Here is a 15,759-nt window from a genome sequence, read left to right on the forward strand (position 1 = left end):
ATTTATTTATATTGTAGTCCTGTAATGTTGTGTTGTCATTGTAATGTTATACTTCACATGACCATAAAAGAGGAGGTTTGACATGCCACAAAACCAGGTTCAACCCACCATTTTGTCCTTTAAAAATGTCCTGTACCAAGTCAGGAATATGGCCAATGTTATATTATAGTTCGTTTCTGTGTGTGTTACATTTTAACGTTGTGTTTCCGTTGTGTCGTTTGTTTTCTCTTATTTTTGAGTGTGAATTCACATTACTATAAGACGTGTCACGGTACTTAACTATCCAACATTCATGTATTTGGTGTTGATGTTATATTTGTTATTATCATAGGATTTTGTCTAATGCTTAGTCCGTTTCTGTGTGTGTTACATTTTAATTTTGTGTCGTTGTTCTCCTCTTATATTTAATGCGTTTCCCTCAGTTTTAGTTTGTTACCCCGATTTTGTTTTTTGTCCATGGATTTATGAGTTTTGAACAGCGGTATACTACTGTTGCCTTTATACATAACGTTACAAATGATGGTCATTTATCAAGAACAGTAAAAGTGACATTTGTTTAACGGTAATAAGCAAAGTGTATACTATTCATAAAACTAGTTTGAGGCAAAATAGTATTAAAGAAACTAATTGTTGGGACGTACGTACTTACGCACGGACAAGGATAACACTTAATGTCCCCTCCACAACGGCGGGCCATATAACAAAAATGCATACGTTTTTCTAATCTGACATTGTACATACGGCCCGACCAATTTCCGATTATCCCTACGACCTTTATACTATCAGGTCGATCTGGTCTTATCGAGATCATGCTGATATCGAGTGTAGTTGACTTGTTCTAGCTAGTCGAGTAAAAATCGTTTACAGAACGTTAATTGATCGAATTTATCGAATATGTATTCAACTATTGGACGTATTGGAGTCATTAAGGAGTTGTAAATGGTCGAGTTAAGGTCTTGTACGGTCATATAGCGGTTATAAGTCGTAAACAGGAACGATCCAGAACTTCGAGTTGATCTACCGTTCATTACTATAAAGAAATGTCATATCTATTCAGACTGGTCGAAAAAAAGAAAATATCAGTACAGTCGAGTACAGATATAGGTCATTTCAGAATTTTCCTCGTTTGAAGCGATAGTTATAGATAGGCTATTTAACCTTCATCATATTTCAGGAACCACTCCGACTACTGCTGATTGCAATGCCATGAAATAGACTATGCACACTTGACTTTATTTTAATATGACTAATTCATACTATATAATTTAATCATTTTACAGGAAAATGTTCTTCTGAGAATAAGTCAAAAGGAGTTACAAGGTCATTCAGAATGGGGACGATTTGGTACAGCACTGCAGTGTATCGGAGATATAAATAAGGACGGTTATAATGGTACGTATACAAGAATGGGTACTGTTTGGTGCAGCACTGCAGTGTATCGAAGATATTGATATTAGTACGTATATAAGAATGGGGACGGTTTCGTTTAGAACTGCAGTGTGTCTGAGATATAGATAAGGATGGATATACTGGTACGTATGTAAGAACGGGGGCGATTTTTTCAGTACTTCAATGTATTAGAGATATTGAAATAGATGGGTACATTTGCACGTATATAAGAATGGGGACTGTTTGGTTTACAACTACAGTGTATTGGAGATAGAGATAATTTAAAATTGAGAATTGTATGGGGAATGTGTCATAGAGACAACCACCCGACCAAAGAGCAGACACCGGCATTCATTCACCAACGGGTGTTCAATGCAGCGAGAAACTTCCGCACCTTGAGGCGTGCTTCAGCTGGTCCATAAACAAAAATGAATACTAGTTCAGTAATAATGGACTTCAAACTTAACTCCGAAAAAATACACAAAAAACTAAACTTAAAAATCATACAAGACTAACAAAGACCAGTGGCTCCTGACTTGGGGAAAAATGCAGGGAGGGGGGAGGGGGCGGGTAAACATGTGTTTTGAGATCGCAAACCTAACACTTTACCTCTAGCCAATGCGCATGAATATACTGTTACGTATATAAGAACGGGGACGATTTTGTCGAGTTCTTCAGTGGATATTATGGCTCGTATATAAGAATGGGAAGAACGTTTTGGCCAGAATTGCAGTGTATCGGAGATAAACATATGGTTGGGTATAATGGTACATAAAGAACACTGTCAAATGTCTTACAAGTCCACGACTATTACCGAACTGTGACAGATCCAGCTATTCCTCAAGTATTGCTGAACTACAATATATCCAGCAAATATCTAAGTAGTTTAGAAATATTATATTGTTAAAAAAAAGACTTATGAATTAGACACAAGTTTTTCGACTAAGTAACGTCTTCTCTAAAATCTACAAGTATAACCGACTACTGTCACAAATCCAAAAAGTCCTCGATTATTACTGTTGTCATTATGGTCCTGGCTTTGACACAAACTACTAGATATTATAATAAATTTGTTTATCGGCTGATATTAAAAAAAACTTACCTCATGCAGAAGTATAAAGCGCTGTTCGAAAGTCATAAATCGATGGAGAGAAAACAAATCTGAGTTATAGACTAAAACCGAGGGAAACACATCAAAGTATATATGAAATAAAACCAATAATACATAGCCTGTTGCTTCTATGTTGAATTCTGCAATATCAAGCATTTATGGCTACTTTGTCTAACGTTTCAGTTTTAACTCCCCGAGGGTATAACCAGCCAATTAATCAGCACCTCTGTGTTGACTTTATATGTAGAAATTCATTCCTGGTATCTTTGATGAGTATATTTACAACCACTGGGTCGATGCCACTGCTGGAGGGTATCACCAGCCCAGTAGTCAGCAATTCTTTGTTGATTTGAGTTATCATTGATACGTTCATAACTTTGAATTAACTGTTAGCAAAACTTTGAATTTTGAAAATGCTAAGGATTATCTACCTCAGAAATAGATAACCTTAGCTGTATTTGGCAAAACTGAATTTTGGTCCCCAATGCTCTTCAAATTCGTACTTTATTTGGCCTTTTTGACATGTTTTGATTCTCGAGCGTCACTGATGATTATTTTGCAGACGAAACCCGCGTCTGGTGTAGTTTTAGAATTTCAGTCCTTGTATCTATGAGTTTATTGATAAAATCGCGGTCATTTGACGTCAAACATATACATTATTCTGTGTTTTGATGACAGATCTTATAAACCCTTTAATTACACATAAATGCGCAATGGTTCCCCGGAAGTTTGACAGTACAAAGCAGATATTTATGATCTGAACAACAGGTTTAATGTGCCCTCCTGTAATAAATTCAAATTAACTTTCAACAAGGTTTCCTCAGTGATCTCAAGTCCCTGACCTTTAACACACTTGATGTAATATGTTACTAGCTGACAAAGATGAATCGATGCGTAGACATTATTTTGTTCAAAACATGTAGTTTCTCTTCCTGTTGTAGGTCTAAAACTATTACTAGCTTAAAATCAGGAAAACTGATAACACTCAAAGAATGATATATATAAGTAATTCACAATAAATTAAGTCTTAAATGTTTCTTAGAAAAGGTCGTCTGCCTGTATGATATCCTTATACTTTTATTATCATTTTCTATCAAATTATCTTGACATAATATTTAACAGTATACTTTGTTCTTAAAGATGTTGCTATCAGTTCACCGTACGAAGACAACGGTAAAGGTTCGGTCTATATATATCATGGTGGTCCTACAGAACTTACATTTACACAGAAGATACAAGCTAAAGATATAAGTAATGATTTGTTTTCATTTGGTTGGTACATTTCGGCTGCTTATGACATTGACAAAAACAATTATTCAGGTAAGATGTAACTTTTTATTAGAGTGAGTGTATGTTTTTCTAACTGTCTGAACGGTTAACATGGTTCATGTGTCTGTTTTGTGACAGTAAGGGCGTGTTTAAATGTGTCTTTTTTATGACTGTACGAACGCTAATATGCATATTTCGTGACTTTCTGAACGGGTAATCTATTAGTTTCGAAACTGTCAAAAAAGTACATCTGCTTGTTTTTTTAATGTTTAAACGGTTGATTTGCCTGTCTCGTGTTTGTCTGAACTGGTAATGGGTATGTTTTGTGGATGTCTGAAATGTTTCAATGTGCCTGTTTTTGTTACACCATTTGGTTTTCTGTGTGCTAGGTCTCTCCTTTTAAGATTTTTTCACATGTCGTTTATACTTTAAATGTTTTTTTTGTCGGTCAGTAACTAATCTATCTACCCTTCTTTGTCCTCTCGTTTAGTTTATTGACATCCTTAATAAAGTGTTAAAGGTATAAATCAGACAGAATATTTTGGTAATGATCTGAATAAAGATTGGTATGACTGATCTTATGCAAAGATAGAACTGATGTCAAGATGCTAAAGAGGGAACCCAATTTTGTTGTTATCGTTTTCACTTGTATGTTCTTAATTTGACTATTTTAGGTCTGATTAAAATGTAGCGCCCTGGTATTTATCATTGTCAACAGTGTGTGACTATTGTAGGTCTGATTAAATTGTAATGCCTAGGTATTATCCTTGTCAACCGTGTGTGTCTATTTTAGGTCTGATTAAATTGTAACGCCTAAGTATTTATCCTTGTCAACCGTGTGTGTCTATTTTAGGTCTGATTAAATTGTAACGCCTAGGTATATATCCTTGTCAGTATGTATAGGACTATGTTAAGTGGAAATAATCTTCTCTAGCGAAGGGTGTCAAATGTTATAGTCAACACGCACCTCTTGAAAGAGAACAGGAGGTTTCATACAAAAGGAATAGGAAGAAGTAGACTTTAAACCTTGGCCAGCAAAGAAGAGAGTTGTCATATACTAATGACCTTGATTACGACTGATTGACTGTTTAAACCTTTGAGTAGACAGCGATCTATCCCAAGCAGACCTCATTACATAACGTCTGTATCAAGTGTAGACCTGTTTGTATATTTGTTGACTTTTTAGAAGGACTTTTATTGGTCCCCACATGATATGACTTTGACTGCTTTAGACAAGTCGTTGTTTGAACCTTTAAACAGACATTTATTTAATGCAATCAGATTATATTTACTTACTTTTGTATCGTTTAGAATATCGAACTGTTTCCTTTTTGTACATTTTTGCAAATTGTTATTAAAGTACAAGTATATATTGAATTTTCTTTAGATTTCTTGATTGGATCGTACAAGTCAGACATTGTAACAGTTTTACGAACCAGACCTATTATAAAACTGAATAATACAGTCGAAATTTTCCCGTCTGTGATACCTCTAAACTCTTCCGAACTGAAATGTAAAGATGAACAGTACAGACCATGTGTGACAGTCAAACTCTGTTTCTCTTATGATGGATTCAATGTTCCACCGGCGATAAGTGAGTATTAGTCAAACTGTGTTTTTCTTATAATGGATTCAGTGGTCCACCGGCGATAAGTGAGTATAAGTCAAACTGTGTTTCTCTTATAATATATTCAATGTTCCACCGGCGATAAGTGAGTATAAGTCAAACTGTGTTTCTCTTATGATGGATTCAATTTTCCACCGGCGATAAGTGAGTATTAGTCATACTGTGTTTCTCTTATAATGGATTCAGTGGTCCACCGGCTATAAGTGAGTATAAGTCAAACTGTGTTTCTCTTATGATGGATTCAATGTTCCACCGGCGATAAGTGAGTATAAGTCAAACTGTGTTTCTCTTATGATGGATTCAATTTTCCACCGGCGATAAGTGAGTATTAGTCATACTGTGTTTCTCTTATAATGGATTCAATGTTCCGCCGTCAATAAGTGAGTATAAGTCAAACTGTGTTTCTCTTATGATGGATTCAATGTACAACCGGCAATAAGTGAGTGTAGGTCAAACTGTGTTTCTATTATAATGGATTCAATGTACCACCGACAATAAGTGAGTATAAGTCACTGGGAGAGCGTCTTTAAATTATACTTGTTTGTGACATATTATCTTTAAAAAGTTTCAAAACGCTTTTATTTTTTCCATTTCCTGAAAATCTAGTCTTTATTTCCATTATGCTTTGAACTTTTTTAGCACACGATAAAAGAAGTATGCGAGAGGTTATATTTTTCAAAGATATCGAGAAAATCGATGACTTGTATATCTGTGGAAAAATGGTATTCTCAGTTATATGGAAAATATTTTGTTCATCGCATCTTTTAAACACATTACAACTTTAGCTCAGTCATGAATATTCAAAGAAAATCTTAGGATTAGTATGTATAGTCCAGTGGTCGTAATCCCAATCCCGTCAACCTTTCCTCATTAATGACATGCCTGTATGTAATCACACTCCCGTCAACCTTTCCTCATTAATGACATGCCTGTATGTAATCACAATCCCGTCAACCTTTCCTCATTAATGACATGCCTGTATGTAATCACAATCCCGTCAACCTTTCCTCATTAATGACATGCATGTATGTAATCACAATCCCGTCAACCTTTCTTCATTAATGACATGCCTGTATGTCGTAATCACAATCCCGTCAACCTTTCCTCATTATTGTCATGCCTGTTCCCGTCAACCTTTCCCCATTAATGCCATGCCTGTATGAGAATTATCACAATCCCGTCAAACTTTCATCATTAATGACATGCCTGTATGAGAATTATCATGGTCGTAATCAAAATCCCGTCAACCTTTCCTCATTAATGACATACTTGTATGAGAATTATCATGGTCGTAATCACAATCCCGTCAACCTTTCCTCATTAATGACATGCCTGTATGACAATTATCACCAAATGTGTTTTTACGATGAGCTATACCACTGCGGGAACAGGAACGTTCCATATACATTTACTGTCGGTTTTTGATAGCATTCGTTTTGCCCATCTTTAGTTTTTTTCTGTATTGAGTGTTGTTTTTTTTTCGTTTATCGTGTTTTGCCTTTGTATTATTCAGTCTCTCCTTTGGTTTATCGTGTTTTGCCCATGTTTTATTCAGTCTCCTTTCGTTTATCGTGTTTTGCCCTTGTATTATTCAGTCTCTCCTTTGGTATCTTCAGTCTAAGTTACCTTAAGCATTTACCCATGTCTTCGAAGTAATTGGGTTATAATTAGTAAGATAATAAAAGGCTAATGTAGACCGTTTGTGATGATGTTCTAATTTGTTAAGTTTATTGTTTTAGTGGTCGCCTATAATATAAGTACAGATACATCAAGAACTACGTCAATACCAAGTAAACCTGGTCGAGTTCACCTTTCTTCCAACAATGAAGACTTTGGAAGTGATTATATTATAGGGAAAAACATTCAAGTCGGAAAAGGGTCAGGATCATGTGTGGAATATTATGCTATCGTGCAAGTGAGTTTTGTTGAATATAATTTTGTTTTATCCAAATATGATCCATGATTATGATACTTTATCATTGTACAAGTAAGAAATAAGCATTTGAAAGCTATTTTATTGTAAAATATGTGCGTTCTAAGATAAGTAATTGCCATATAACATATAACGTCTCACCTCTCACGAAAGTAACACTTAAAATATACAATCAGTTAAGTCATGCAGTGTTTAAAACATAGAACAAACACCCGTAACAAAAATAAAACCTTATATATGCAATATGTTATGAGGGTCAGTTATCAAAACATTGAATGTCTAACCTGTAACAAAAATAGTTTTTAATCTAAATAATCTGTTTTAACAGGCAGTTGATAGGAAATTTTTTGAATCACTTGAGGAGAGTTTAGTTATTGAAACGACATATGGACTGAGTGAAACACCAATAATAGGAGAAGTACAACCTATACTGGATAATGTTCCCTCAAGAAATAGTAATTCGGTATGTATCTTAAATACCTCCACACGAAGAGCTTATTATATTAACGTAAAGAGTTATATAAAAATGGTATTAGAGGATGTTCCAATAAATCTGTTAATAATAAGAAACTCCACGCCATAATTATAAAAATTCTTACTAAGCCAATCATATCATAGAAATTCATACTTATTATAGATCAGAAAAATAAAATAATAAACTATACCATGTCGCAAATACTAAATTGACATCAAGATTAAAAGTCAAAATAAGAAAGCAGGTCAATCATTCATTTAGAAAATAACTTGCATTTTTGATATGGATTTCCGAATTGACAATCTGAAACCGGTTAATATTACAACGGAGTTAAAAATATTGCATACAATACATTAAAAAATGCTTGATATTCAGTGGTTGAGATCAAACAAAAACGCGCACTGACTATACAGAAAATTCCAAATAGTATATCGGGAGATAACATTGTAAAATGATAAAAGAAGTCACTTTGAAGTTCAACTGAATAAGAAGAAATAATTCTTTTTGACAGGAAATTCTTCAATTAACAAAATGTCCATAACACTGGAATAATTAAATTGTCACAAACGTCAGTTATGGGGTAGGAATGAATTCTAGAGTAGAACTGTAAGAATCATTTCTAGAATGGGAATGTCAAATCAAATCTAGAGTAGAACTGGGAGAAATTTTTCGAGGGTAGAAATGCACAAATGGAGTTGAACTGAGTGATCCATTTCAAACGGGAATGTCAAAATCTATACTAGGGTCGAACTGAGTGATCCATTTCAAACGGGAATGTCAAAATCTATACAAGGGTCGGACTGAGTGATCCATTTCAAACGGGAATGTCAAAATCTATACTAGGGTCGAACGATGGGATCCATTTCAAATGGGAATGTCAAAATCAATACTAGGGTCGAACGGTGTGATCCATTTTAAATGGGCATGTCAAAATCAATACTAGGGTCGAACGATGGAATTCATTTGAAATGGTGATGTCAAAATGAATACTAGGGTCGAACGGTGAGATCCATTTCAAATGGGCATGTCAAAATCAATACTAGGGTCTAACGATGGGATTCATTTCAAATGCAATATGGGCATGTTAAAATCAATACTAGGGTCGCACGATAGGATTCATTTCAAATAGGAATGTCAAAATCAATACAAGGGTCGAACGGTGAGATCCATTTCAAATGAAAATGTCAAAATCAATACTAGGGTCGAACGATGGAATTAATTTCAAATGGGCATGTCAAAATCCATACAAGGGTCGAACGGTGGGATCCATTTTAAATGGTAATGACAAAATCCATACTAGGGTCGAACGGTGGGATCAATTTCGAATGGGAATGCTAAAATCAATACTAGGGTCGAACGATGGGATTCATTTTAAATGGAAATGTCAAAATCAATACTAGGGTCAAACGGTGGGATCAATTTCAAATGGGCATGTCAAAATCAATACTAAGGTCGAACGATGGGATTTATTTCAAATGGGCATGTCAAAATAAATACTAGGGTCAAACGGTGGGATTCATTTCAAATGGGCATGTCAAAATCAATATTAGGGTCGAACAGTGGGATCCATTTCAAATGGTAATGTCAAAATCCATACTAGGGTCGAACGGTGGGATCCATTTTAAATGGGAATGTCAAAATCGATACTAGGGTCTAACGATGGGATCCATTTTTAATGGGAATGTCAAAATCAATACTAGGGTGAACGATGGGATTCATTTTAAATGGGCAAATCAAAATCAAAACTAGGGTCGAACGAAGGAATTCATTTCAAATGGACATGTCAAAATCAATTATATGGTCGATCAATGGGATCCATTTCAAATGGGAATGTCAAAATCAATACTGGGGTCGAACGATGGGATTCATTTCAAATGGGAATCTCAAAATCAAAACTAGGGTCGAACGGTGAGATCCATTTCAAATGGGAATGTCAAAATCAATACAAGGGTCTAACGATGGGATTCATTTCATATGGGAATGTCAAAATCAATACTAGGGTCAAACGATGGGATTCATTTCAAATGGGCATGTCAAAATCAATACTAGGGTCTAACATCATTTCAAATGCAATATGGGCATGTCAAAATCAATACTAGGGTCGAACTGTGGGATCCATTTCAAATGGGAATGTCAAAATCAATACTACGGTCGAACGGTGGGATCTATTTAAAATGGGAATGCCAAAATCAATACTAGGGTCGAACGATATAATTTATTTCAAATGGAAATGTCAAAATCAATACTAGGGTCGAACGGTGCGATCCATTTCAAATGGGCATGTCAAAATCAATACTAGGGTCTAACGAAGGGATTTATTTCAAATGCAATATGGGCATGTCAAAATCAATACTAGGGTCGAACGATTGGATTCATTTCAAATGGGAATGTCAAAATCAATATAAGGGTCGAACGGTGAGATCCATTTCAAATGAAAATGTCAAAATCAATACTAGGGTCGAACGATGGGATTCATTTCAAATGAGCATGTCAAAATCAATACTAGTGTCGAACGGTGGGATCAATTTCAAATGGGAGTGTCAAAATCAATACTAGGGTCGAACGGTGGGATTCATATTAAATGGAAATGTCAAAATCAATACTAGGGTCGAACGGTGAGATCCATTTCAAATGGGCATGTGAAAATCAATACTAAGGTCTAACGATGGGATTTATTTCAAATGGGCATGTCAAAATCAATATTAGGGTCGAACGGTGGGGTCCATTACAAATAGGAATTTCAAAATCAATACTAGGGTCGAACGGTTGGATCCATTTTAAATGGGCATGTTAAAATCGATACTAGGGTCTAACGATGAGATCCATTTCTAATGGGAATGTCAAAATCAATACTAGGGTGAACGATGGGATTCATTTTAAATGGGCATGTCAAAATCAATACTAGGGTCGAACGATGGGATTCATTTCAAATGGGCAAATCAAAATCAATACTAGGGTCGAACGATGGAATTCATTTCAAATGGGCATGTCAAAATCAATAATATGGGCTATTGGTGGGATCCATTTTAAATGGGCATGTCAAAATTAATACTAGGGTCGAACGATTGGATTCATTTCAAATGGGAATGTCAAAATGAAAACTAGGGTCGAACGGTGGGATCCATTTCAAATGGGAATGTCAAAATCAATACTTGGGTCGAACAATGGATTCATTTCAAATGGGCATGTCAAAATCAATACTAGGGTCGAACGGTGGGATTCATTTTAAATGGGCATGTCGAAATCAATACTAAAGTCTAACGATGGGATTCATTTAAAATGCAATATGGGCATGTCAAAATCAATACTAGGGTCGAACTGTGGGATCCATTTCAAATGGGAATGTCAAAATCAATACTAGGGTCGAACGGTGTGATCCATTTCAAATGGGAATGCCAAAATCAATACTAGGGTCGAACAGTGGGATCCATTTCAAATGGGAATGTCAAAATCAATACTAAGGTCGAACGGTGGGATCCATTTCAAATGGGAATGTCAAAATCAATACTAGGGTCGAACGATCGGATTCATTTCAAATGGGAATGTCAAAATCAATACTAGGGTCAAACGGTGAGATCCATTTCAAATGGGCATTTCAAAATCAATACTAGGGTCTAAAGATGGTATTCATTTCAAATGGGAATGTCAAAATAAATACAAGGGTCGAACGATTGGATTCATTTCAAATGGGCGTGTCAAAATCAATATAAGGATCGAACGGTGGGATCCATTTCAAATAGGCATTTCAAAATCAACATTAGGGTCGAACGGTGGGATCCATTTTAAATGGGCCTGTCAAAATCCATACTAGGGTCGAACGTAGGGATCCATTTTAAATGAGAATGTCAAAATCCATATTAGGGTCGAACGGTGGGATCCATTTTAAATGGGCCTGTCAAAATCCATACTAGGGTCGAACGGTGGGATCCATTTTAAATGGGCCTGTCAAAATCCATACTGGGGTCGAACGGTGGGATCCATTTCAAATGGGAATGTGAAAATCGGTACTAGGGTCGAATGATGGGATCCATGTCAAATGGACATGTCAAAATCAATACTAGGATCGAACGATGGGATCCATTGAAAATGCCAATGACAAAATCCATACTAGGGTCGAACGGTGGGATCCATTTTAAATGGGCCTGTCAAAATCCATACTAGGGTCGAACGGTAGGATCTATTTCAAACGGGAATGTCAAAATCGGTACTAGGATCGAATGATGGGATCCATGTCAAATGGGCATGTCAAAATTAATACTAGGTTCGAACGGTGGGATCCATTTCAAATGGCAATGACAAAATCCATACTAGGGTCGAACGGTGTGATCCATTTTAGATTGGAATGTCAAAATCCATACTAGGGTCGAACGGTGGGATCCATTTTAGATGGGAATGTCAAAATCCATACTAGGATCGAACGGTGGAATCCATTTCAAATGGGAATGTCAAAGTCAAGTACAGTGTAGAAATGTGGAAACTAGTTTTAAAATTTATCAAACCGACAACAGGTTACGTAATTCAAATTTCGTAAATCGATTTGAAAATCATTTATTTCAACCGTAATGATCCACACACTAGGCGGTAAGATGTTCAATTCCTCCGAGAGCAATTGATGTTTTCTTTTTACATGACAATTAAATACAGCAGTAAACAATCAACTGTGTATTTTAATGTCCTGTTATTTATCCGTTTTGATATGGACCTTGGTGGGCACGTGTTTGCTCATAACCAAGTGTGTTTAAATTTAAGGTGGCATGCATAAATACACCTTTTGATGTTTTTGTGCGAAATCAAAAAAAAACAAATTACGACTAATAGCACTTGATCAGTTAGTATTCCATTGTTTCAAATGTTTATAACCAGAAATACATGATATACACATTCCAACTAATAATGTCAAAAACAAAAATGGCCCTTTAAAATTTTAAATTTCTAAAAGAGATAATTTCTTCCAGGCAAATTTTTCTACTGGTTGCAATGGAACATGCAATCCTGACTTACATATTGAAGCCACCTTACATCCAAAAGAAATTATCGTAGGAGAGACTTCAGAAACAGTACTAACTGTAAAAGTTATTAATACAGGAGACCAGTCGCATGGAACACAGATAAATATTGAGATATCTAATAATACCAGATATATTGGATTCAGTCAGCCGACAAATGAAGTTACAGAGCCTGTAGACTGTAGAAATGTTGTCGAGGAAAACAATGAGACACACGTACAGTGTGATCTGAGAAATACACTATTTCAGCAGCAACAGGCAACGTTTAGTGTACGGTTTAGTGTGTCACGTTATTTGTTAATTAAAGAGAATCAAAATCTTGGTAATTTTGAACAAAATATAATATTTATAACAATGGCAGAAACAACGAGTCCAGATTTGGATATGTCAGATAATCAACGGAAACTGATAGCATCTGTCAAGTTACATGCTCATGTAGAACTGACTGGGTGAGTGGAACGTTTTATTACTTAATACCAAATGTATAGTACCTGTGTTCAGCTGAATTTCATAATACACATGTATGAAATTTTAAGATGTGGGGTAATTGTCATAGATACAACGTTCAATATAAAAACATCCAGAAAATTCTCAGAGGCCTGAATATTCAGGTAACTGATGGAAAAACCAAAACCCCTTGACAGCAAATAGATACAATGGAGCCAGGTATATAAAAACTTAGATGTAATATAAATATAGCTCAGCTTTGTAGGTTTATACATTCTGAGGATTGGAGACACATTTTTGCTGGTAAATTGGGCATACAGCAGGAACTTAAATAGTAAACAAAATATAATAGGCTTATTTGTTAAATTTGTCGAAATCACAAATACATTCTTTTGATATGTAATTTTGTTGGTATTTAACAAGTTTTTGAATTATCAAAGAAACCTCAAGACATAAAAACATTCACCAAATAACCTTCGAGTCCCCTTACTATCATGATATATCGTCTATTGTTGTCGAAAAGCAAACACCGATACAAACTCACTTATGTATATATAATTACTTACATGGTGTGTAAGTCACCTAATACGATATAGATATGGAATCAACTGACCCCATATATCATGTAAATACCGTATTATGTCACTAGCACACCGTGCAACGAATTTATCTTACCGACTATCTTCACATGTGGTATTTTGACGAGCGGCCTATCAAAGTGACCAAGTCTTCGATACTTAGTATTAAGATCCTACTTCTAATTGTCTAAACAGAAAAGAAATGCCAACAATAACATCTTTTTAGCTTTGAATTTATTTCTTGAATATATTTCAATCGTTCATTACATGTATCAATTTCATCGTCTGTTGAATCCATTTAGATTTCTTCTTTTTTGTTCTGGAAGGGAAGTAACTCCGTTATGCCAAAAAATTAACTTGTTACTTTTGTGTTATGGACTTATTACAACATTTTATCACAAATGTCTTCGTCTATTAAATCCTGTCAGAGATTTTTCCTCAACACAGTGTTGTTTTTATAAAGGATTAGGGCATCTTTTTTTTTTGTTTTGAAAGGGAGTTACTCCTTTCTAACCCCATATAGTAACTATTCATTTATGGTAACTAACCCTATATTTTTAGGACATCCTATATCAAATATACATATATACGTGTAGTCCTTTAACAAATCATATCTCTATCAATCTATAGAAGGTAATATATATTCATTCTTTTTAATAGGATATCAAAACCGGATCAGTTAACTATCTCTGAGAGGAAGAACAATGTTCTTACGTTTATTCATACGTACGAAATAAAGAATAGAGGTCCAAGTCCGTTGCATAATGGAACTATAGAAATCTGTCTACCTGTCATATCAGATATAGAGAAAAATATGATGGCAAGAGGGACAATACAGGTAACGTTAACACTAGAGGTCTGAATCCCCCTGTCTAATGTATGTATACATATGTGTTATCGTCATATTAGATATAGAGGTCATACCAGAGGTATGAACCCCGTATATAATGAATATATAGAAATATGTCTTATCGTCAGATCAGATATATAGAAAAATATGATGGCAAGACAATTATGTACAGAGGTTAACGTTTGCTTAGTGAACAATGAGATAAGCGAAGGATACTGAAGGCACATCAATTTAGTTTTATTGACTAGAGCTTTTTGTGATCAGACACCGATGACGTTTTACAGAGACAAAATAGCATCTGCAAAATCTTGAATAACGTTTCAATCGCGAAATGTTTACTCCATACGCGATTGAAGTTGTATATTGCTGCCAATTAATTAGTCGAACAAAATATATATTATCAAAATTGAAAACGTCTCGTTTGTCATAGATTGTAGTATTGAGATGACTGCTGTTATGAAAACTTAAGATTTGGCATTACAAACCCCTCTTAAACAGGGGGTGATCTTAAATACTATAGGAAGGGTAGGCAGAGAGTCTGTTGTATTGCTCATGTGAGTACAAACTCGGTAATAATTATAACTCGGTAGGCCACATTCGTTAAAAATTACTATAAACGAATAATGAATATATAACTATAACCCTCACTAAATAGACTGTTATTTCATAACAAATACGACGATATCTTAATATATGATTTTTATTTATTATTTAGGTCTTGCATAATAGTCCAGTAATAAGTTGGAGAGTAATTAGGTTTCTAGGAGAGATGATATACAAACCAGAGAGACAACTGTCAACTACTACAACCACACCTCCAACTGAAACATTGTTTCCAACATCTACATTACCGGAAAGACCAACTGTTAATCCAAATCGGAAACGGAGAGAAACCTCACTCAGACAAACTCAAGAACAGCAATCGAAACGAACAATTAAGGACATTGTAAGTTATAGTGCTAATATAATATAGAATTGCAGAAGCACTTAAACACGAAGAAGTCATGCAGGGTTTCTTACATTATTTTACTATTTTGCTGACCTTCATTTGACATTTAAGAAATTAAACGGAAA

At 35.1% G+C, this 15,759-nt stretch overlaps 1 protein-coding gene across 1 annotated transcript in view; it reads left to right on the top strand.

The window, feature by feature from the left end:
• Window positions 1–15,759, top strand: part of LOC139513899 (integrin alpha-4-like) — a 60,987-nt gene that overhangs the window by 40,106 nt on the left and 5,122 nt on the right. Inside the window, exons 10-17 of the mRNA XM_071302845.1 lie at window positions 1,281–1,392; window positions 3,641–3,820; window positions 5,157–5,363; window positions 7,136–7,311; window positions 7,658–7,792; window positions 12,760–13,259; window positions 14,496–14,673; window positions 15,401–15,631. Coding sequence (XP_071158946.1) covers window positions 1,281–1,392; window positions 3,641–3,820; window positions 5,157–5,363; window positions 7,136–7,311; window positions 7,658–7,792; window positions 12,760–13,259; window positions 14,496–14,673; window positions 15,401–15,631 — 1,719 coding nt within the window. The remainder of the gene's footprint in view (window positions 1–1,280; window positions 1,393–3,640; window positions 3,821–5,156; window positions 5,364–7,135; window positions 7,312–7,657; window positions 7,793–12,759; window positions 13,260–14,495; window positions 14,674–15,400; window positions 15,632–15,759) is intronic.

The sequence above is a fragment of the Mytilus edulis genome, chromosome 2 (genome assembly GCF_963676685.1).
Source record: "Mytilus edulis chromosome 2, xbMytEdul2.2, whole genome shotgun sequence".
In the NCBI taxonomy this organism is placed as follows: domain Eukaryota; kingdom Metazoa; phylum Mollusca; class Bivalvia; order Mytilida; family Mytilidae; genus Mytilus; species Mytilus edulis.